General features: G+C 36.5%; 1 protein-coding gene across 4 annotated transcripts in view; it reads right to left on the bottom strand.

Moving 5' to 3' along the window:
• Window positions 1–25,683, bottom strand: part of USP3 (ubiquitin specific peptidase 3) — a 103,267-nt gene that overhangs the window by 41,162 nt on the left and 36,422 nt on the right. For 2 of the 4 annotated variants that reach the window (XM_074234357.1, XM_074234358.1), the window contains exons 2-3: window positions 15,629–15,689; window positions 556–687 (exon numbers count right to left, since the gene is read on the bottom strand). In XM_074234357.1, coding sequence (XP_074090458.1) covers window positions 556–687; window positions 15,629–15,689 — 193 coding nt within the window. Of the gene's footprint in view, window positions 1–555; window positions 688–11,542; window positions 12,110–14,249; window positions 14,467–15,628; window positions 15,690–25,683 lie in introns of those variants that run through there. The other 2 variants (XM_074234359.1, XM_074234360.1) reach the window with 2 other exon arrangements.

Raw genomic sequence — 25,683 nt, 5'->3', positions numbered from 1 at the left:
AAATGGATAGGTTTTTGAATAACACATTATATGAACAAAGCAGGTGTTGACTGTAAGTTCCCTGAAGGCAGAAAAGGAAAAGTAGTTTATGTCAGTACCTTCAGGCACAGAAAGGTGCTTGCCCACTGACTGAACTACAAACACACACACACACACACACACACACACACACACACACACACACACACCCTTGAAGGGGTCCTCAAAAAGTGAGGAGTATGAGTGACTTGTCTGCCCCAAAGTGTTGAGAGCAGGAAGGCAGATAAAAGAATTAGATCTGTGTTAACAGTGACATTTGGATGTGTGTGCTGGAGTGGGAGATGAGGGAAGAGAAAAGGTTGAAATGTAACCTTCTGGGCTCTACTCCTTAGCAAAAATTCTGGAGAGCATGGTTTTGGCAGCAATAATCATGGCTGCGTGCTTACTGGTTGAAAATCCCGACATTTTTACATATATATATATACATACATATATATATATATGTGTATATATATACACACATATATATATATGTATACACATACCTACATGTTTTGCCAGAAAACACTGACTTACCAGTATGTACTGTAACTACTGCAATCCATGCACACAGTGTGTTGAACCTTCTCTTGCTTTTCTGTTTTCTTATGGTTGGTTAAGGGAATCTGTGCATCTTCATAATGTTTTTTTGCATGACCATTCACATACCTTAAAAAACAGTAATGACAAACTATTTTAATCTAAATATTAGCTTGTTTCTATAATAAAATTAGAGAATACTAATGAAAACATTATGATGAAGAGAAATAAATGCAGTTGTCCAAATATTAAATAAGTTTAAGATATACTACATTTTGTATTTATCTAAAAGTAAATGCATGATTACCTACAACATTAATAGGTTATTTAATAAGGCATTACTTTGGAGACAATTTAACTACATACCACAGATAGCAATTTTCAACTTTTGACAATATTAGGATGATAACATTGCTCTTTATTGTTTTTGCATTTTGACTTCTGAATCCAAGACAAAATGTTACTAGAAAAGACCCTTTAAAAATGAAATAACTTAATTAGCTCACTAGGAAAAACATAAAATAAATAGAAATTAGGAAAGGAAAAGATAAAAAGAACAACATGAAAAACAAAGAAGGATGAAAGAAATGAAGAAAAAAGGGGGGGGGAACAACTCAAGGTTGGTATTATGTGTAAAACAACAAGCAACATGAGTGTGAGAAAAAAGGAAGTAAATAAGAGCCAAATATGGAAGTAGGACAGCACTCCCACTCTTCCTGATGGCTATTTACAATGAGATTTCAATTCTTTAATAATCTGAATTTGGAAATTCTCAGAAATACCTCAATTCTAATGTATTTTTATATAGGTCTAATAGATTTTAAAAAGGCATTACAAAACTAAAAACAAATCATTTTAGGAAAAGTTTCAGTCTTCCAGGAGAAAACACAGCATAGTGTAAAGGAAAGAATGGCTAGATGAAGTCAAGAGAGTATGGATTCTCATCCTACCTCTGACACTCAATATATATGACCATATGCAAGTCGTAACTTCTCTAAGCTTTCATATTTTTCAACCTCAGAATGAGAAAATATTTTTATTCATTATCTTAAATATCATTTTTTTTTAGTTTTTGCAAGGCAAATGGGGTTAAGTGGCTTGCCCAAGGCCACACAGCTAGCTAATTATTAAGTTTCTGAGACCAGATTTGAACCCAGGTATCAGTGACTCCAGGGCTGGTGCTTAATCCACTATGCCACCTCCCCTTACAATATCATTTTGATGATCAAATGATATAATGCATATAAACACTATTAATTTTGAAGTGCTATAGAAATGAAAGATAAACCAAGCATTAATTATATTCATAAAATATTTCAGTTCTTCCACAAAGGTTTAATGTTTTCAATTTATATAATTATTATAATAATTACATTAAAAAGGACACAACAAAGATTTATATGTAAACAGTCAACATTAAGTGAATAAGCTCACTCAAGGCTTGATTTAAAAAATGGCACAATTTGAAAGAACAAAAAAATTCAATAACTGACATCTGTGGAATTATGGTAACACTGAAAAAAGTAATTTCTTGTGCCTAAAAGCAAACCATAGTTTACAAAAATTAGGTCAATTTTCAAAAGTGAACAGTTGAGACAAAGGCTTATTAAATTTCACCAAAACCAAAAACCATATTCAGCAGCCTGGCCACAAGAACAGGGAAGGAAGCTTCTTCCCCAAATTTCAACTACCAAGATTTCCAAGGCTACAGGAGGAAAAAGGAAAGAAATAGCTTCTCTCTTCACAGTGGTAAATACAAGCAATACCTGAGGTTAAAAAAAAATAAATCTGAAGACATATTTTTTTCTGTTCATATAATCTTAAAAATGCATCAAACTATTTGCCTTCCCTTGCATAATTCATATACCCCAAATCTAAACATAAATGGCTAAATGACTAGTCATTTTTTTTGTTTTTACTTTTTGAGGGAAAGGAGGAAGGTGTATACATATACCCATATTATAAATACATATCATACTCTCTATAAAAAGAGATTAATTATTACATAATGACTCAACATTTAAATTCATCTGTGATATCAATTTAGGAGTTCCCTCCAAAAATCTGCCATGCAGATTGCAACCCATGTAGCCTGCCATCTATGACTTCCATCCAGGACCTCCCAAAGGTTCATCAGAGTAAAGGCCTTACCCTATAAGATGAAAAGCAGCCTGGCTCACTGATATTATTGAAAGTGAGTATTCTGGTTGACTACTACTATTCTGACCTTCCTTTGTCAACTTTGAGTTCTCTTTCTGCCATCCAATTCTTTGATGACATTCATTCCTCTATGTTTTTGTTCATTTACTCAGTAGTAACATGCTGTGGTCTGCTCACATCCAATAACCACCTTTCCACTGACCTCTGCATGACACCCATCTTTAGTTCTTCAGAGACAGGTATTACAGAATTTGCTCCTATATGGCAAAGATGATAAAATGTTTATACTAAAAAGGTGAGACTCTGCTGTTACTGGAACCCCAAGGTCAGTAAAAATGTTTCGTAATGTCCAAAAAGAAATACTTCCCACACTCCTCCTCCTATTCTATTGATTCTCTAATACTGGACAAGATCTATATTTACACGTGTGTTAAAATGTGGGCAACAAACATTATTCATACATTCCATCCTTCCTGGAAGTAGAGACAAGTTGCAATTCTTTCAATTACTGCAAATCTCTTCCAAAAAGCTTGAGGCCTGATGAAATTAACAGAAGTACCTAGAAGATTTTACCACTCACCGGGAATCCCTCCTTGAGCTGAATTCTTAACTGGATCACATTTATTACAGAAGCAAATAATTTTTAGCAAGTGTACATCTTGTTTTATGGCTTATCTCATGTTTATTATCTATCAGTCATTAAAATAGCATTATTTCTTCTGTTAAATCTTCCAAAACTTAAATTATCTAAATACATGGAAGGAAGACAACTTGTAAAAAGTAGCTTAATATTAAAAATAAAAAGATTAAGGAGACATTTTTAAAAATTCTACTGATTTAAATTTTTTATAACAAAATGAAGTCTTATATCCTCTACAATACAATCAACTGTGAAATGATAATTATTGCTGAATAAGCTAATGCTGAATATCATTTGAAAAAAAATCTGATTGCTCACTACTAATTCCCTACCATCAAAGATATAGCAAGACAAGGATGCTTTCAATTCATGAATGGATAAAGAGTAGGTTAGTTGTTGATTATTACTGTAGATCACCTTTTCTTAGAATCAATAAAGTCTGATATTTTATCCATACTTTTGGCATCTTCCTTTATCTTGCAAATTAGTTTTATAATGAATGCCTTCAGAACTGTATCATAGCACTGATGTCCTCTATATATACTTAATACAATTCAGCTACTTTTATCATCTTCATTCTCTGCTTGCCTGGTAAGCACCATAGTTACCATGATATTGGGATTAAAATGAAGCAGCTTCACTATCCTTGCTTAAGAAAAGTTTGCTATTATTTTGAGTTTTCCAATCCCCCCCCCAATTTCCCCTCCTCCCATCCCCCACAGAAGGCAGTTTTCTAGTCTTTACATCATTCCCATAGTATGGACTGATCTAAGCTGAATGTGATGAGAGAGAATTCATATCCTTAAGGAAGAAATATATAGTATGAGATATAGCAGAATTACATAATAAGACAACTTTTTTTAAAAAATTAATGTTCGTCTAGTTCTGCTCATCTCACTCAGTATCAGTTCATGCAAAGCCTTCCAGACTTCCCTGAAATCTTATCCTTTCTGGTTTTTAACACAATACTGTTCCATCACATACATATACCACAGTTTAACCCATTCTCCAATTGATGGACTTTCCTTCAGTTTCCATTTCTTTGCCACCACAGAGCTGTTTTGAACACTTTTGTACAGGCTATGTTTTTACCGTTTTTCATAATCTCTTCAGGGTATAGACCCAGCAGTGGTATTGCTGGATCAAAGGGTATGCACATTTTTATTGCCCTTGGGGCATAATTTCAAATTGCTCTCCAGAAAGGTTGGATGAGTTCATAGCTCCACCAACAATGTATTAGTGTCCTAGATTTCCCATATCCTTTCCAACATTTATCATGGTCCTTTCTAGTCATATTGACCAGTCTGAGAGGTGTAAGGTGGTACCTCAGAGGTTTAATTTGCATTTCTCTAATAATTAGTGATTTAGAGCAATTTTTCATAAGATTATGGATTGCTTTGATTTCCTCATCTGTAAATTGCCTTTGCATACCTTTTCACCATTTGTCTATTGGGGAATGGTTTGTCTTTTTTTAAAAAAAAATTTAACTCAATTCTCTGTATATTTTAGAGATAAGTCCTTTGGGGGCAGCTAGGTGGCAAAGTGGATAGAGCACCCAGCCCTGGAGTTAGGAATACCACAGCTCAAATCTAGCCTCAGACACTTAGTAATTACCTAGCTGTGTGGCCTTGGGCAAGTCATTTGCCTTGCAAAAACCTAAAAAATTTAAAAATTAAGAAAAAAAGATAAATCCTTTGTCAGAAACACTAATCATAAAAATTGTTTCCCAATTTACTCCATTTCTATTGATCTTGGTTACAGTGGTCTTCCCCTGTGCAAAAAGCTTTTTAATTTAATGTAATCAAAATTATCTAGTTTTTTTTAAATGATGTTCTTCATCTCTTCCTTGGTGATAAATTTCTTCCCTTCCCATAGATCTGACAGGTAAACTACTCCTTGATCTTCTAGTTTGCTTATAATATTATTTTTTATGTCTAGATTATATATCCATTTTGGTCTTATCTTGGTATAGGGTGTAAGATGTTGATCTAATCCAAGTTTCTTTTTTACCAAAGAGTTTTTTGGGGTTTTTTTTTTTTAGGTTTTTGCAAGGCAATGGGGTTAAGTGGCTTGCCCAAGGCCACACAGCTAGTTAATTATTAAGTGTCTGAGGCTGGATTTGAACACAGGTACTCCTGACTCCAGGGCCGGTGCTTTATCCACTGCACCACCTAGCTGCCCCCTATTGAGTTTTTATCTCAATAACTGAACTCTTTGGGTTTATCAAACAGCAAATTACTATAATCCTTTCCTGCTACTGCACCTCTTCTATTCCACTGATCCACAACTATATTTCTTAGCCAATCAGATACTTTTGAGGACTGATGTTTTAAAATATAATTTTAGATCTGGCAGGGCTAAGCCACCTTCTTTTGAACTTTTTTTCCATTAAATCCCTGAAGATTCTCGACTTTTTATTTCTCCATGTGAATTCTAACTCATTGAAGTAATTTTTGGGAATTTTGATTGGTAGGGCACTAAACAAGTGGTTTAATTTTGATAGAATTATCATTTTTATTATATTTGCTCAGCCTATCCATGAGCAGTTGATATTTGCCCAGTTATTTAAATCTGATTTTATTTGAGAAGTGTTTTATAATTGTTTCTGAGTCTGCCTTGACAGGTAGACTCCCAGGTACTTTATATTGTTTGAGATTACTTTGAATGGGATTTCTCTTTCTAGCTCTTTCTGCTGCATCTTGCTAAATGTTTTTGTGTGTGTGTGTGTGTGTGTGTGTGTGTGTGTGTGTATAAATGTTGAGGATTTATTAGTGGTTATTTTATATCCTGCGAGTTTTCTAAAGTTGCAAATTATTTCTAGTAGTTTTTTTTAGATGATTTTTTGGGATTCTCTAGATATATTATCATGTTGTCTGCAATGAGTGAGAGTTTTGTATCTTCCTCATTCTAATTCCTTCAATTTCTTTTCCTTCTCTTATTGCTGAAGCTAACATTTCTAATATGATATTGAATAATAGTGGTGATAGTGGGCATCCTTGTTTCACCCCTGATCTTATTGGGAATGCCTCAAGCCTATCCCCATTACATAAAATTCTTGGTGACAGTTTCAAATAGATACTGTTCACTATTCTAAGGACCAATCCATTTATTCCTATGCTCTTTAGTGTTTTTAGTAGGAATTGGTGCTGTATTTTGTCAAAAGCTTTTTCAGCATCTATTGATATAATCATATGATTTCTGATAGGTGTATTATTGATATAATTAATTATACTGACAGTTTTCCTAATACTGAACCAATCCTGCATTCCTGTGATAAATCCTACTTGGTCACAATGTATTATCCTAGTGATAGCTTGTTGTAGTCATTTTGCTAAGATTTTATTTAAGATTTCTGCATCTATATTCATCAGGGAGATAGGTCTATAATTTTCTTTCTCTGTTGTAACTCTTCCTGGTTTAGGTATCAGCACCATATTGAGTGTCATATAAAGAGTTAGGCAGAGTTCCATCTTCACCTATTTTTCCAGAGTTTATATAGAATTGGAACCAGTTGTTCCTTAAATGTTTGATAGAATTCACTCTATCTAGCCCTGGAGAATTTTTCTTATGGACTTCAATGATGGTTTGTTGAATTTCTTTTTCTGGGATATGGTTATTTAGGTAATTAATTTCCTCTTCATTTAACCTAGGCAACTTATATTTTTGTAAATATTCCTCCATTTCATTTAGATTATCAAATTTATTGGCATAGAGTTGGGCAAAATGATTCTGAATTATTAATTTAATTTCTTCCTCACTGGTGGCAAGTTCACCTTTTTTTCATTTATGATACTAGCAATTTTGTTTACTTCTTTCTTTTTTTAATCAAGTTGTCCAGATGTTTATCAATTTTATTGACTTTTTCATAAAACCAGCTCTTGGTTTTATTTATTAGTTCAATAGTTTTCTTGCTTTCGATTTTATTAATTTCTCCTTTAATTTTTAAAATGTCCAATTTGGTATTTAACTGGGGTTTTTTAATTTGTTCTTTTTCTAATTTTTAGTTGCATATTTAATTCATTGATTTCCTCTTTCTTTAGGTTATTCATATAAGCATTTAAAGATATAATATATCCCCTGATAGCTGCCTTGAATGTATACCATAGGTTTTGGTATGTTGTTTCATTAATTAATTCTTTCTATAATTTGCTGTTTGATCCACTCATTCTTTAAAATGAGGTTATTTAGTTTTCAATTAGTTATAGGTCTATATCTCCCTAGCCCAATATTGCATATGATTTGAGAAAGATGTATTCACTATTTCTGCCTTTCTGCAGTTGATCATTAGGTTTTTATGCACTAGTACATGGCCATGTTTTGTGTGCCACGTACTGCAGAAAAGAAAGTCTATTTCTTTCTATCCCCATTCAGTTTCCTCCATAAGTCTATCAATATCTAGATTTTTTTTTTTAGGTTTTTGCTAGGCAATGGGGTTAAGTGGCTTGCCCAAGGCCACATAGCTAGGTAATTATTAAGTGTCTGAGACCGGATTTGAACCCAGGTACTCCTGACTCCAGGGCTGGTGCTTTATCCACTGCGCCAGCTAGCCGCCCCTTATATCTAGATTTTTTAACAATCTAGTTACCTCTTTAACTTCCTTCTTGCTTATTTTATAGTTAGATTTCTCTAAATCTGAGAGTGGGAGTTTGAGGTCTCCCACAAGTGGAGTTTTGCTATCTATAGCTTCCTGTAACTCCTTCAACTTCTCTAAGAATTTAGATGCTATACCATGGGTTTATTCATATTTAGCACTGAAATTACTTTATTGTCTATGGTACCTTTTAGGAGGATATAGTTTCCGTCCTTATCTCTTTTAATGCTATTTTTTGCAGCACTTCAGCTGAAGCAAAATATATTTTGCTCCAACCTTTTACCTTTACTCTATATGTATCACTGTGCTTCAGATGAATTTCTTGTAAGCAGCATATTGTAGGATTTTGGTTTTTAATCCACTGTTATTCACTTACATTTTAAGGGAGAGTTCATCCCATTAACATTGAAAGTTGTAATTACTCTTTATTGCCTTCCATGTTATCTTCCCTCTGTTTGTATTTTCCCTTCCCCCCCCCCCTTTATCTATTTTCCCCAGTGTTTTGTTTCTGAATACCACCATCTCCAGTGTGTTTGCCCTCCTATATCCAAACCCCTTCCCCTTTGCCACTTCCTCCTTCCCTTCCTTCTGTTGATCCCCCTTTTCTCACCCTCCCCCTTTAACACTTTAAAGGTAAGTTTCTTAACTCAAAGCCAATTTGATGAGAGTATGATTCAGGCAGTTCTCACCTCCTACCTTCTTTCCCTCTATTCCAATAAGTTGTTTGTACCTCTTAATATAATGAGATTTTACCCCATTCAGTCTCCTCCATCCTCCCATCTCTTTACTGAACCCATTTTTAAGGAGGTTTCAAATCATTCTGAGTCACAGAAAGGTCCTGAATGTCCATCACTTCTGGCTATTCTACTAGAATTACAATTATTGAGTTATTAGAGGATATATCCAGTTTCATCTTACTGGATAACAGCTTCTCAAATAAGTCATGTGTATCCATTTCTTCTGGCTAATTAAATTCTTTCTAATAGAGTTACAATTCTCAACAGTTGTTAAGGTCTTTCTTCCAGGTAGGGATACTGCCAGTTTCATCTTATTTGATAACAGTTGTTTTTTCCTTACCCCCCCCTTTTAAATTTTACCTTTTTATGTATCTCTTGAGTCTCCTGTTTGAAGTCTAGATTTTCTATTAATTTTCTTTTCATCAGGAAAATTTAGAAGTCTCCTATTTCATTAAATGTTCATCTTTTGCCCTGAAGAGAAGGCTCAGCTTTGCTAGGTAATGGATTCTTGGATGCATTCCAAGCTCCCTTGCTTTTTGGAATATTGCATTCCAGGCCCTTGGATCCCTTAATGTTAATGCTGCCAGGTCCTATGTAATCCTTACTGTGGCTCCATGGTATTTAAATTGTTTCTTTTTCTGGCTGCTTGCAGGATTTTCTCTTTTATCTGATAGTTCTGGAATTTGGCTACAATATTCCTTGGTGTTTTCATTTTGGCATCCCTTTCCAGAGGGGATCGACGTATTTTTTTCAATAACAAATTTTTTCAATAACAAACTCCTCTGGTTCCATCATATCAAAGCAGTTTTCCATCATTAAATCCTGTAATATTGAAGCTGTTTTTCTCTTCAATGTGTTAAGGAAGACCAATAATTTTTTTAATTTTTTTGCAAGACAATGGGGGTTAAATGGCTTGCCCAAGGCCACACAGCTATGTTATTATTAAGTGTCTGAGGCCGGCTTTGAACTCGGGTACTCTTGACTCCAGGGCGGGTGCTCTATCCACTGTGCCACCTAGCCACCCCCTAGACCAATAATTTTAGGTTATCTTTCCTAGATCTATTCTTGAGATCAGTGGTTTTGGGACAAGATATTTAACATTTTCTTCTCTTTTGTCAATGTTTTGGTTTTGTTTAACAAATTCTTGTTGTCTCATGAAATCTTTCCACAGACTCTAATCTTTTTAGGGAAGAATTTTCTTCATTCACCTTTTGCAACTCCTTTTCCAATTGGTCAATTTTATTTTTGTAAGAGTTTTTCCTTTGATCATTTGAGGTTTTGAGAGAATTACTGTCTTTTTGCATTTGTCTAATTGTATTTCCCAAGGATTTATTTTCTTGTTGCAAGGTGTTAATTTTCTCTTGGGTTTCTTTTCCCAAATTTTCTAATTGATTTTTAAACTCCTTCCTGATTTCTTCAAGGAAATCTTTCTGTGCTGGAGACCAAATCATATTCTCCTCAGGGGTTCTATGTCTCTCTGAATTAGGGTCTTTTCCTTCTAGGAATTTTTCTATGGTTCCCCCCTTTTCAATGGCCTTTCTTTATTTTCCTAAGATGTGGTGTTGGGGGAGGGGCTGATTCACAAAGGTTTGGTATTGAGATCCCTAAAGGCTTTACTAATTGTAGTATCTCCAGCTGGCCAGTGGGGGGGTGAAGGCTTTGCTCACTGAATATAATATCTCCTCCCGACCAGTACAGGGTACTAGAGGCTGGAACCTACCCTCCAGTCCATCCTGTTAGTCCCATGGCTACCCCTCTACTCTCTGGTTGTTTCTCAGAGGGAAGTGGTTCCCACAGCGAAAAGCCCCAGGGGTTGACCTTAGATTAGTCTGGCTCTCCCCCTCCCCCACTGACTGTGGGCACTCTGCACTTGCCACACCCCCAATCCCTGAAGACAGACCTTGAGGTATGTGTTATTTTTCTAGCTTCTCTTTCTGGGTTTTGTAGCTGGGACTTCTATTAAGAGGTTTGTTTGGGGGCAGCTAGGTGGCACAGTGGATAAAGCACCGGCCCTGGAGTCAGGAGTACCTGGGTTCAAATTTGGTCTCAGACACTTAATAATTATGTAGCTGTGTGGCCTTAGGCAAGCCACTTAACCCCATTGCTCTGCAAAAAAAGAAAAAAAAGAAAAAAAAAGAAAAAAAAGAAAAAAGGGTTTGTTTCACACTGTTTATGAGGGAAGATCAGGAGACCTTAGCACAGGACCTGGCTTCTCTCCACCATCTTGGCCAGAAGTCATGGATTCCCACTTTCAAAAATATTTTTAATTTTCTTCCCATTTTCATCTTTGCATGCTACTCTTCTAAAGACACTGCTTATTCAGCTATTCTGCAAAATATTCTTTAAGTTTTACCCACTACTGATTTTCTGATTTAAGATGAAATTCCTCATAGCTGTTTTTCAACTTTCTTTATATAATTTTATAGATGAGAGTATATCCTAATTTGAAGTTGTCTTATCATCTCTACATTTGGCAAGTCAAATATTTACTGAATTTGTTGTAGAGATTAAATTACACTATTCTACTGTTTACATAATTCAAGGTTAAAACTTTTGAAATATATGCTATATTTTTTCTCATACTTTTCTGACATCTTATTTATTATAAATTCTAATCTTTGTACCCAGCAACAATAGCTGTCTTAGGGCTAATTTTTACATCCATGAAAGGGCTTTTTTTACCATTAAAATGTACTATGATTATATTCTTTATAGTAATGTCTAATGCTCACAAATGTTCAGCACCTACCAATTATTTTTCTTTTTCAATAAATTTATTATTTTAAATGTCTATTAAAAAAAAACATTTTTAGGTTTTTTTTTTTTTTGCAAAGCAAATGGGGTTAAGTGGCTTACCCAAGGCCATACAGCTAGGTAATTATTAAATGTCTGAGGCTGGATTTGAACTCAGGTACTCCTGACTCTGGGGTTGGTACTCTATCCACTGCACCATCTAGCCGTCCCTAAAAAAAAAAACTTTTGAGTTCAGAATTTTCTTCCTCCTTTTCCTCCTCACTCATTGAAAAAGCAGGCAAAGTGATATCACTTTTACATGTGAAATCATGCAAAATATTTGTATAATAGCATGTTGCCAAAAAAAAGCAAGAAAAATAAAGTGAACTGCACTCAGATTTTATCAATTCTCTCTCTAGAGATATATGACATTTTCATCTTAAGTCCTTTGAACTACCTGAAGTGTAGTTCATGATACAGAGTATGTGACCACTGTATAATTTGTAAAATTTTGCCTCTCATTTTTCCCCCATGAACCATATTTTCCCCTTACATTTTTCTCAATACTCATATTTTCCCCCACTTTGCATGGAAACTGCCAATTCCAAAATGAAAGTTGATTTGGTTTAGAGGATCTTTTTTTTTTAGGTTTCTGCAAGGCAAATGGGGTTAAGTGGCTTGCCCAGGGCCACACAGTTAGGTAATTATTAAGTGTGTGGGACCGGATTTGAACCCAGGCACTCCTGACTCCAAGGCCAGTGCCTTATCCACTACGCCACCTAGCCGCTCCTGATTTGGAGGATCTTAATGGATTTTTTTGTGAATTATTTTCTACTTTATCCTCAGCAAATGATATAAGGAATACATTTTAATTAGTTTTACATTTGTCTTTTTGCAAATACTGATCATTATCAAGCCAATATATAATGCTCAAAAGTTCCACAAAATATTTCTTATAGCTTTCAGTATCTGATTTAAAAAATGACTCTATTAACTCATTTATTTGACTTTCCAAGGAATACCATTTATAATAGGACTGTAAAGACCAATATAATAGCAAATAACAATAGCTACCATTTAGATATCACTTTAAGATCTTCAAAGTATTTTACAAATATTTCTTATTCTACAACCTTAGGAAGTAGGTGTCTGAAACTGGACTGAACTCAAGTTTTTCCAAGTATAGTTCAATACTCTATAGATTGGGGCAGCTAGGTGGCATAGTGGATAAGGCACTGGCCTTGGAGTCAGGTGTACCTGGGTTCAAATCCGGTCTCAGACACTTAATAATTACCTAGCTGTGTGGCCCTGGGCAAGCCACTTAACCCCATTTGCCTTGCAGAAACCTAAAAAAAAAAAAAAATACTCTAATAGATTGAGCCACCTAGCTGCTACTACACACACACACACACACACACACACACACACACACACACACACACACACACAAAATTAAACAAGAAACTCAAAATTACCAAAAGTCAAATTAAAGTTTGTTGGTCAACTAAAAACTGAATCTTAGCACCCTTTGGCTCATTTGCTACATTGTCACCAAGGAATAAGCAGAAAGGGACTATACAGAGTAAAGACTTACAAAAATCTTTTTTCAGTATTTCATGGGTTGCCATAGCTAAAAAAATTTCATTAATCAGGTAGCTAGCCTATTGGTGATATACTTCTCTGTAACAAACTAGGTTGGTTCTCAGAAAACAGACTTGAGTCTGTTCCTGAGATATTACCTAAATACTGGCATAAGTCAAAAATTCATTTTGGAAAACAACTTCCAAAGCATTATAGAGTTGGTACTGGATTTGGCCCAACCTCTTTTATATAGTATATTTCAAAGTGCAGTAATTTAAAGAAATCTGATTTTCACAATAATGGATCTTAGGCACATAAGATGTTGAAGTTACCTCTTGAATCATAAGAAGAAAATGTGTTCCATGTAGTTTCATTCACATTTTTTATACTTTTATATTTGGAAACTGATTGTTCATTCACTTGTGAACATGTACATAGTTCAATTTAACAGATCCCAAACCCCAATTACTCTGAATATAAAGAAATTAGTTAATTAAAGAAAATAATAAGCTAATATGAGTTTGAAGGAAGCACCATTTTTGATTCAACAACTAAAATGTTCAGAAAGTCAGGTGAGTTTAAAATAATTAAATACTTGGAAGACATCTTTTCTAACCCACTCCCCCTGCTCCCAGTATAAATCACTTCCTCCAATTTTTTAATTTACTATGAATAAACTAAGACTTAGAAAGGTAAAATGATTTGCTCAATACTACACACACAAAATAGATGCAGAGTTGGGAACTAAACCTGATCGTGGGAATTCAAATCCAATATTCTTTCCACTACACCATGCCACATAACCTGTTGTTTCAATTATTAATAATTTTTTATCTTGAACCATGGCATGAAGCCATATAATCCATATAATCAGCTCAATAACCAAAAATCCAATAACTTATTCTCCTATTAAATCAATAAATGTCTCATTTATGTATAAAATCACATAATACTTTAACTAAAATCTGCTAACCAATTATTTCTAGTTGAAAGTATAGTCTAAGTCTAGTGTTCTTTGTAATTTGTTAACTCAATGAAAACTATACTTTTACAACTTATAAGCATGAAAAGCAGAGTATGGGGGGGGCTTGTATGATGAAAGACAATAAACCAAATCAGCTGTGTAAAATGATGACTGTAAATTGTTACTTTACAAATATGAAATACCCCTATTAATTTAATCAAACTTCTTTGCAATTAATATTGAGGTTTTAAATTGTTAAGCTTTGTATAAACTGAAGGAGCCCACCTGCAGACACCAGAAGTTTTCAAATTTATTCTTCCATATCTTACTTATGGAATGTGCTGCCACTTGCTTTAAGAACTTTAATCTCTCCGATTTGGGATCCAAATGGGACTTGGTCTGGCTTTTCACTGGAATATGAATTCCATGATTCAAGATTTTAGGTTGTTGAGCACTGTGAGACAACTAGTGAACAGAACTATATAAATTTTATAGTATTATAATTCTCACCTCTCAAAATCTAGGAAAGAGAGGAATCTATCTCTTCAAGTGCAGAATTTAAATGCTTCTACTTTTCTTCTTTTTTGTATTAAATGTTATCTGTACAAAGGATTTGCAGATTTCCCAAATCCTAAAGATTTCAAAACCACAACAGCTGGTTAAGAGATGCATTAATATTTTCAAATGTACTCCAAATGTACATTTTAAAAATGTTTATTTCCAGGTTGATATTTTTAAAAGCAAAAACACTTAAGCTTGTGTATTATTAGGATTGTATGACAACAGCAATTTCATGTAACAGTGTAAAATATGATTTCTCATTTCCTAAAGCAATTAGCTTTTCAAATAAATTTAAAGTTGATTTTCTAAGCTGCAGAACTAGCAGTACTACATTGCTACAATGTTAAAGAAAAAAAATAGCATGTAATAAGAATGCTATTTAAGTAGTTGCCATGTTTACAGCTGGAATTTGAGGCTAAAAAACATCTTGAGAAATCCAGGGAGAATGGCTATGATTAGGGCTTGAAAATTTTTAAACTGAACCAACCGGAAACAATTATCTAGATAGTAATATTTGGGTAATCTTTCACAAAGATTCATTATATATTTCATAATAAGATTTTTATGTTCTGATAAGAATATATATGTAAAAATTTTTGTGAATCTAAAAGTACCATCTATAGAAATATCCATCATGATTATTACCAGATTTCTTTCTGACATAGCTAATATAAAACAATTTTGAACATCCAATTTTTTCAAAATTTTTTCTATTTTTCCACAAGATAAAATGATCTAAAGCAAAAATATGTTAAGAGCTTCAAAAACCTATAAATACTATCTAAATATCTACTATGATTATCACTAGATTGTTTCTTCAGATGACTAACAAAACAATTTCAAACATTCAAATTTCTTCCTCTTTTTTCTAGTTCATTTTTAAATTAAATACTGTTTGTTAATTAACTTTTATGATCAAAGAATATCTCAGAAGTCAAATTCTCTCACCTGGATTTTTACACTTTCAATAGTGAAGAATTTTATTTAGGGAAAAAATTTGAAGGCTATCATACACTGAGATTAAACTGTACAAAACAGAAAAACATATATAATACCAAACAAATAACCTTGACAAAAAGAAGAAAATGAAGTCTAGTACCTACCTTCCACAATGAACACTTGAACAAGTCAAACAGACCCAGGGGCTTTTGTTGGACCGGCATACTATTAAAAGACAAAAAAAAAGAAAAACATACAAATATACCAACTGAAACATGTATTTTTCAAATCTCTACCTTATTTATAAGAGCATATTTTATGACTGTGGGCAACAAGGTGAATGAATAAGAGAGCAACTAACAGGAGGACCTGAGCTCAAATCATATCCCTCAGGTACTTAATTGGGTAACCTTAGGAAACTTATTTAACCTTGTCTGCTCAAGATCCCCATCTATAAAACGAATTGGAGAAGGGAATGGCAAAATATGCCAGTATCTTTATCATGAAAACTACAAATGGGGTTTTTTTTTGTGAAAGAGTCAGACATGACTAAGTGACTAAACAACAAATTCTATGATTGAAATATAAATACAGAAGATGCTGAGGTATACTGAAAAATTCAAATTTCCTAATGATCTCTTAAATTAAGGTATACTGAAAAGCAAATCCATTTTAGCTACTGAGTCAACAAAAAAAGTTTTAGTTAACATGGTTATAAGCTTATATATTTCTGTCCCTTATTAGATAATTCAATTGTTTCTCATTTTCTTATAGGCAAGTTCATTTTCTTATATATAAAACAGAAGAGGGTGGAGTGGGAGAAAGGGAAGATTCTTTTTATTTTTAACTTTTTGCAGGGCAATGGGGTTAAGTGGCTTGCCCAAGGCCACACAGCTAGGCAATTATTACATATCTGAGACTGGATTTGAATTCGGATACTTCTGACTCCAGGGCCAGTGCTCTATCCACTTAGCTCTGCGCCTCCTATCTGCCCCTCCCAGATTTAAATTCTATCACCCTAATTCACAATTATTCATTTTGTGTTTCCTCTTCCCTTGTAGGAGGGGGAAGGTGGCAGTGAAAGGGGCAAAAAAAGGAGTCAGGGGTGGTTGGATAAGAAAAAAGTTGAGATATTCTGCCATGTGACTCCTGAATTGTATTTTCAAAGATTATTTAAAGGTTGTACTTCACAATGACATTAGCTATTAGTTAGGTAGGCATTTAAGGAACAATGCTAAATTGTATTCCAATTTATTTCTCTTGTCAAGCTCTAGATTATATACCTTTTGATAAGAACATTGTCAATGTTACATAAATATGGTTTTAATGCAAGGCAGGGTGAAAGATGGTTCTGGAAATCTGTAAAAAATTTTTTCTCAGCATTCAATTGCTCATTTTAAAATATTTTAATCTATAGAGGCAGCTGCAAGTGGTTCAGTGAATAGACCACATGGCCTGAAGTCAGGAAGACCTGAGTTCAAATATGACCTGAGACATTTATGACTGTGTGACTCTGGACAAATTACTTTACCTGTTTGCCTCAATTTTCTCTCAGGTATAAAGTGAGGATGATAATACCACTTGTCTGTAAGGATGGTGAAGATCAAATGTGATCATATTGATAAAACACTAAGCAGTATCTGGCACATAGTAAATGTTGAACAGATGCTTACTGCATTTCTTTTTTTTCTAATGGGACACTTCAAGACAATGATGGGAGGTTAAATCCTACAAAATGAAATGCATCCCAGTCTTCTTCATGAAGACTGGCCAAGACTCAATCCAGTCTAATTCTACCTGTGACTAAAACTTAAATCTTCTAGCACCTCCGTTCTCATAGGAACATATTCACAAATAGAAATAACCTTAAAAGATTTAATTGTAATTGTTATCTTCTACCTTACCTGAACAAATATTTTGATTTCTTTAGCACATAACAAGTGTAATAAAATTTTTAAAAGACAATGTTACCTAAGTCACTGAAAATAATAACTCAAAACTAAGAGTGTGTCCATTAGAATAGCTAAACAAATAAGGATATATGAATAAAATGGAAAATTATAATAGTGTAAGAAATAATGAAAGGGAAGGGTTCAGATAAACAAAAGGACTTATAAACTAATGGAAAGTACAGTGAGCTGAAAAGAACAATTAATACAATGAATATTATCCTATAAAGGAAAAGAGTTCTGATGAATGCAACTATTCCTAGCTCTATCAAACTTGCTTCCTATTTTTTGACAGAGAGGTGAGGGACTAGAGAAAGAGACAGTCATGTCTGGTCAGATTTCATGCATGTATTTGCTTTTCTTGACTAACCTATTATGGGGGGAGGAGAAGAGCATTGACAATAAGAATAATTTTAAAAAAAGAAAGAAAAGAATGTAAATGACACATTAAATAAATGCACAGACTTCCAGCCAAGATGGTTCCATAATTTAGAAAGCAGTTTGAGCAGCTCTTACCTATCCCACAAAATCTTTATTTTCACTAATCCAGCACAAGAGGTCAGTCAAAAGACAGGAGTCAATAGGTAAAGGGGGACTGACAGAAAAGCTAGCACCAAAACAAGATAGACTTAACAGTATTGACCAAGACCTGGCCAGAGACACCCAAAGGCTGCAAGACTACTGTATTCAGAATCTGAGAGCAGAGTACTCTCCTGAGAAAGTCTTGGGGGAAAAGACCTTCCAAGTTTAAGGAACAGGCAATAGAAGCAACGGCAGCAGCAGGGACCAATGGGCTACATTAGGGCTCACAAGAAATTCTAGGTCTATGGGCCCTTTAGTTCTTAACATGTGCTTCTCAGATACCAGAGACAACCTCAACCATCTCTGAACCTCAAAGATGCAGAGGGGACCCAATCCCAGGAGACACAGAGCAAGCTGGCAGTGGAGACAAAGTCCTGGAATAAAATCCCAATTCATGAAGAAAAGCTGGAGAGATGAGAAAATGAAAGAAAATATTGTCAAAAAAATTCCCAAGTTAAAGTTAAAGTCACCCAAAGGAGGTTAAAAATGTAACAATTGCATAGATTCAAAGGAAAAAATGAATTTTCCACAAAAACTATATGAACACCCTAAAAGGAAGGAAGCAAGAGATATTGAAATCACAGAAAAGCTCTGGAGGAAAGAATAAGAAGGAATAAATTGTTTAGAAGAGAAAAAACAGACTCCTTAAAAATCAAAAAATAAAACATAAATCCACAATTCCAAGAAACTACAAAAATATTAGAATAAAATCAAAAGATTAGAAAATAAGATATGATTTTAAACACTGACCTGAAAAACAGGTCCAGGAGAGAAAATTTCATGATTCCAAGAAAACCATGATTTTTTTTTTTAAAAAACCTGAACAGTGGGGCAGCTGGGTGGTGTAGTGGATAAAGCACCAGCCCTGCAGTCAGGAGTACCTGGGTTCAAATCCGGTCTCAGACACTTAATAATTACCTAGCTGTGTGGCCTTGGGCAAGCCACTTAAGCCCACCTGCCTTGCAAAAACCTAAAAAAAAAAAAAAAAAAAAAAACTGGACACAATATTTTAAGATATCATAAATGAAAACTATCCAGATTTATCAGAACCAGAGAGAAGGTGAAGAGAAAGACCCACCAATCACTTCCAGATATGAGCCCAAAGAGAAGCCCCAGAAATATCAGTCAAAATCCAGAGTTGTCACATCAAAGGAAAAAGATGCAACAAACATCAAGTAAAAATAAGTTTAAATAACAAAATAACAGTTTTCAATAACAAAAAAAGAACCTGGCAAGTTCTACTATAAACAGAAATCTTTAAATACAGTATTCCAGGGCTAAGCCAAGATGGCAACAAGAGAGGATTGTGTCTTAGGCACTCTCTCATAAAATTTCTAAACAAGGACTCTATTTTCTAGAGAAAGAACCCACAGAGGGACCTAGAGAGGCAATTCTCCTACTCAAGGTAACCTGAAAAAGAGCAGAGAGGCTCTGCTCCCCGGGATTAGAGGGGCAGCCCACCAGAGCGAAAGAACTTCAGCCTCCCAAGAGGCAGCCCTAGGGCTCCCACTGAACCTAGGGAGGACAATGAAGAGAGACTGCCGAGCTCTGTCCCTAGAACAGGACTCTGGGACTCTGACCACATACAGATCCTGATCGCAGTCTAGGCCCCCCATAAAACAGCAGGGACCCCCCACCTCAGCCCCGTAGCAGCGCATATGGTCATTCACAGATCAGGAGAGAGGACAGAGCCTCACACACTGAGACCCTTGTGGGAGTGTCCCAAAAGCTTAGGAAGCACCCCAAAACCAGGCTCAGGCTGGGAAAATGAGCAAGAAGAGGAACACCATTGAGAAACATTTTGCCTGTGAGCCCAAGAAGGATCAAAACACTCAGTCTGAAGATGAGGAAGCACAAGCTCCTGCATCTAAAAACTCCAAGACAAACAGAAATCAGGATCAGGCTATGACAGAGCTCAAAAAAGACTTTGAAAATCAAATGAGGGAGATGCAGGAAAAACATGAAAATGAAGTCAGCAGCTTAGTCAAGGAGATTCAAAAAAATGCTGAAGAAAATAGCATGCTAAAAACCAGCTTAGGTCAAATGGATAAAACAGTTCAAAAAGTTATTGAGAAGAATGCTTTGAAAAGTAAAATTGGCCAGATGGAAAAAGAGTTAAGAAAATTCTCTGAGGAGAACAAATCCTTCAGACAAAGAACAGAACTCAAGGAGATTGCTGAATTTACAAGAAATCAGGACTCATTACTTCAAAACCAAAAGAATGAAAAATAAGAAGAAAATGTTAAACATCTCATTGAAAAAAACAACAGATAAGAAAACAGATTTAGGAAAGATAATTTAAAAATTATTGGAATACCTGAAAGTCATGATCAGGAAAAGAGCCTTGACATCATTTTCAAAGAATTAATACAGGAAAATTGGCCTGATATCCTAGAAGCAGAGGGCAAAATAGAAATGGAGAGAATCCAACTATCCCCCCGAGAAAGAGATCCCAAAAAACCAACCCCTAGGAATATCATAGCTAAGTTCCAGAACTCCCAAGTCAAGGAGAAAATATTACAAGCAGCCAGAAGGACACAATTCGAATACCGTGGAGCTGCAGTCAGGATCTCACAGGACTTAGCAGCAACTACATTGGAAGATCATAGGGCTTGGAATAGAATATACTGGAAGGCAAAAGAGCTTGGAATGCAACTGAGAATCAACTACCCAGCAAGGCTGAATGTCCTCTTCCAGGGAAAAAGATGGACTTTCAACGAACCAGGGGAATTTCAAATGTTCCTTTTGGAATGGCCAGAGCTGAACAGAAGGTTTGATCTTCAGATACAGGACTCGGGTGAAGCATAGAGATTAGAGGAGAAGGGGAAAATATGAGGGACTTAATGATGATAAACTGCATGTATTCCTGTATAGAAAAATGACACTGGGGAGGAGCCAAGATGGCGACATGAAGGGATCAAGTCTTAGGAGCTCTCTGATAAAAACTCATAAACTAAGGACTCTAACTAAACTTTCGAGAGACAGAACCCACAAAGGGACCCAGTGAGGCAGTTCTCCTACTCAAGGTAACCTGGAAAAGAGCAGAAAGGCTCTGCTCCCCAGGGTCGGAGGGGCGGCCTGCCAGAGGGGTGGCCCATCAGAGCCAAAGAACTTCAGCCTCCCAGAGGCAGCCCCAGGGCACTGGGAGCCTCAGCTCACAGCAGTGGGGGAGTCTCCTGAGCTGCACCCTGGAAAGCACAGGCACAAAGTGGGGGGACCTCTGCCAGAGCGAGCACGTGAAGCCCAGCCCTCAGGGCACACAGCCAGCAGCTTGGTCTTTCAGCAGCCTAGATCCTGAAACAGAAGCAGGTGGAGCCCGTAAGCAGGAGCCCCCAAGGCATGAGCCCATTGAGCTGAGGGAGGGGAGTGAAGAGAGACTGCCTAGTTCTGTCCTCTGCCTCTGGAACAGGACTCTGGGGCTCTGACCACATTCAGATCCTGATCACAGTCTAGGCCCCCCCATAGAACAGCAGGGCTCCCCCCACCTCAGCCCCATGGCAGAGGGGGGCGCTTATGGTCATTCACAGACCAGGAGGAAGGACAGAACCTCACACACTGAGACCCTTGTGGGAGTGTCCCAAAAGCTCAAGAAACACCCCCCAAAAACAGGCTTAGGCTGGGAAAATGAACAAAGAAACAAGAGGAAGACCATTGAGAAATATTTTGCAAATGAGCCCAAGAAGGATCAAAATACTCAGTCTGAAGATGAGGAAGCACAAGCTCCTGCATCTAAAGACTCCAAGAAAAACAGAAATTGGGCTCAGGCTATGATAGAAATCAAAAAAGACTTTGAAAATCAAATGAGGGAGTTAGAAGAAAAACTGGGAAAAGAAAGAAGAGAGATGCAGGAAAAACATGAAAATGAAGTCAGTAGCTTAGTCAAGGAAATCCAAAAAAATGCTGAAGAAAATAGCATGCTAAAAAACAGCTTAGGTCAAATGGATAAAACAGTTCAAAAAGTTATTGAGGAGAAGAATGCTTTGAAAAGTAAAATTGGCCAGATGGAAAAAGAGATAAGAAAACTCTCTGAGGAGAACAACTCCTTCAGACAAAGAATAGAATTCAGGGAGATTGATGAATTTACCAGAAATCAGGAATCAATGCTTCAAAACCAAAAAAAAATGAAAAATTAGAAGAAAATGTGAAATATTTCACTGAAAAAACAACTGATATGGAAAACAGACTTAGGAAAGATAATTTGAAAATTATTGGAATACCTGAAAGTCATGATCAGGAAAAGAGCCTTGACATCATTTTCAAAGAATTACTACAGGAAAATTGCCCTGATATTCTAGAAGCAGAGGGCAAAATAGAAATGGAGAGAATCCACCAATCCCCCCGAGAAAGAGATCCCAAAAAACCAACCCCTAGGAATATTATAGCCAAGTTCCAGAACTCCCAAGTCAAAGAGAAAATATTACAAGCAGCCAGAAGGACACAGTTCAAATATCGTAGAGCTGCAGTCAGGATCACACAGGACTTAGCAGCAGCTACATTGGAAGCTCGTAGGGCTTGGAATACAATATACCGGAAGGCAAAAGAGCTTAGAATGCAGCCAAGAATGAACTACCCAGCAAGGCTGAATGTCCTCTTCCAGGGAAAAAGATGGACTTTCAATGAACCAGGGGAATTTCAAAGGTTCCTTTTGGAATGGCCAGAGCTGAACAGAAGGTTTGATCTTCAGATACAGGACTCAGGTGAAGCATGGAGATTGGAGGAGAGGGGGGAAATATGAGGGACTTAATGAGGATGAACTGCATGTATAGAAAAATGATACTGATAATATTCATATGAACCATGTCAGTTAATAGAGCAGGTAGAGGGAGCTTTTATAGTTGAAGCAGAGGAGAAAGCTGAATTCGAAGATAAAATATGGTGTAAAAATGGAGTCAATAAGAAAAAAAGGGAAATGGAATGGGAGAAAGACAAAGGAGAGGGGGAATAGTCCAAGCTATTTCACATAATAAGATTTTTTTTTTATTACAATGAGCTATTGCAATGATATGGAAGGGGGGAGGCAAGGGGGAATGAGGGAACCTTTACTCTCATCAGAGATGGCTAGGAGAGGAAACAGCAGATATACTCAATGGGGTATAGACAACTGGAGTAAGAAGGAGGGGGGAGCAGGGGGAAGGGGTGGGGATGTAAATAAAGGAGGAGAGGATGGACCATGGGGGGAGAGTGGTCAGATATAACACATTTTCTTTTTTTACTTCTTGCAAGGGGCTGGGATTGGAAGGCCTGCCCAGGACCATAGGGCCAGGTAGATTCTGGGCCTAAGGGGTGGTATGGGGGCTCAGGGCTTCTTGGCCCCAGGACCAGGGATCTGTCTGCTGCGCCACTCAGCGACCGACCCTACAGCAGAGTCAGAGTGAAAGGAGAGAGAAAATATAGTACATGGTAGTGGAGAAATAAGAAAGGAGGGAGTTGCGAGCAGCAATGGCAACGTTGGAAAAATATGGAAGTAACTTTTGTGATGGACTTATCATAAAGAATGTGATCCACTCACGACAGAGTTGTTGGTGTTGGAACAAAGACTGAAGCACATTTTTTGTTATTATTATTTGGGGGAGGGTGCAGGGCAAATGGGGCTGGGTAGCCTGCCTGGGGCCACATAGCAGGGTGATCATTGGGTGTCTGGGGCCGGATTCGGACCCAGGTGCTCCTGGCTCAAGGGCCAATGCTCTGTCTGCCACCCAGCCACCCCTACTATTATTACTATTTTATTTTATTTTGGGTCTTTCTTTTTTTTTTCTTTTCTTCTTTTTGGTTTTTGCAGGGCAGTGGGGATCGGGTGGCTTGCATGTCACATGGCTGGGTGATTATTGGGTTTACGAGGCTGGACATGGACTCGGGTGCTCGTGGCTCCAGGGCTGGTGCTTCATCCATTGTACCACCTGGCCATACCTACAATTATTACTATTAGTTTTTTTAATTTTAATTTTTTTCTCCCCCCCTTTACTTTTTTGCCCAAGCAAGTCTATCTATATTCATGGGGGGAGGGGTATTTTGTTTACTTGTAAACAAGTATATTTTATTAATGTAAAGAAAAACATTTGTACAAAATGAGAATAAAAAATAAATTTAAAAAAATGACACTGATGCATATGAACCATGTCAGTTAATAGAGCAGGTAGAGGGAGCTTTTATAGTTGAAGCACAGGAGAAAGCTGAATTCGAAGATAAAATATGGTGTAAAAATGGAGTCAATAAGAAAAAAAGGGAAATGTAATGGGAGAAAGAAAAAGGAGAGGGGGAATAGTCCAAGCTATTTCACATAATAAGATTTTTTTTATTACAATGAGCTATTGCAATGATATGGAAGGGGGGAGGCAAGGGGGAATGAGGGAACCTTTACTCTCATCAGAGATGGCTAGGAGAGGAAACAGCAGATATACTCAATGGGGTATAGGCAACTGGAATAAGAAGGAGGGGGGAGCAGGGGGAAGGGGTGGGGATGTAAATAAAGGAGGAGAGGATGGACCATGGGGGGAGAGTGGTCAGATATAACACATTTTCTTTTTTACTTATTGCAAGGGGATGGGATTGGAAGGCCTGCCCAGGACCATAGGGCCAGGTGGATGCTGGGCCTAAGGGGTGGTATGGGGACTCGGGGCTTCTTGGCCCCAGGGCCAGGGATCTGTCTGCTGCACCACTCAGCTACCCTACAGCAGAGTCAGAGTGAAAGGAGAGAGAAAATATAGTACATGGTAGTGGAGAAATACCAAAGGAGGGAGTTGCGATCAGCAATGGCAACGTTGGAAAAATATGGAAGTAACTTTTGCCATGGACTAATCATAAAGAATGTGATCCACGCACAACAGTTATTGGTGTTAGAACAAAGACTGAAGCACATTTTTTAATATTATTATTATTTTTTGGGGGGGGGGGTGCAGGGCAAATGGGACTGGGTGGCCTGCCTGGGGCCGCATAGCTGGGTGATCCTTGGGTGTCTGAGGCCGGATTGGGACCTGGGTGCTCCTGGCTCAAGGGCCAATGCTCTGTCCACCACCCAGCCACCCCTACTATTATTACTATTTTATTTTATTTGGGGTCTTTTTTTTTTCTTTTTCTTTTTTGGTTTCTGCAGGGCAGTGGGGATCGGGTGGCTTGCATGTCACACGGCTGGGTGATTGTTGGGTGTACGGGGCCGGATGTGGGCTCGGGTGCTCATGGTTCCAGGGCTGGTGCTCCGTTCATTGCGCCACCTGGCCATACCTACAATTATTACTATTTTTTTTAATTTTAATTTTTTTCTCTCCCCTTTACTTTATCACTGAAGCAAGTCTATATTTATGGGGGGAGGGGGTATCTCGTTTACTCTTAAACAAGAATATTTTACTAATGTAAAAATAATATTAATTGTACAAAATGAGAATAAATATTAAATTAAAAAATGAATAGAAAGATTGTGTTTATTAATTTTTTAAAGATTGCAATGGCAATTGCAATGGCAATTAATGAGATTATAAAAAGAGGATTTAGGAAAAATAAGCCAGGAGGGCTAGTAGATATTAAAAGTTATTATACCTTTCCATATTCTTGAAAGCAATTAGATCAGAAAACTTACCCTTTGGAATGACAGTTTAATGTCACTATTTCCATGTTGATTCCTTTGATAAGGAAAAAAACTAAATACAAAAGAAACTCTATATATTAGGAGTCCAGACAACACTAAGCAAAATTCT

This window comes from Macrotis lagotis, chromosome 4 (genome assembly GCF_037893015.1).
Source record: "Macrotis lagotis isolate mMagLag1 chromosome 4, bilby.v1.9.chrom.fasta, whole genome shotgun sequence".
Lineage (NCBI taxonomy): Eukaryota > Metazoa > Chordata > Mammalia > Peramelemorphia > Peramelidae > Macrotis > Macrotis lagotis.
Note: the sequence above shows the minus strand (reverse complement) of the source record. Positions and strands in the feature narration are given on the sequence as shown.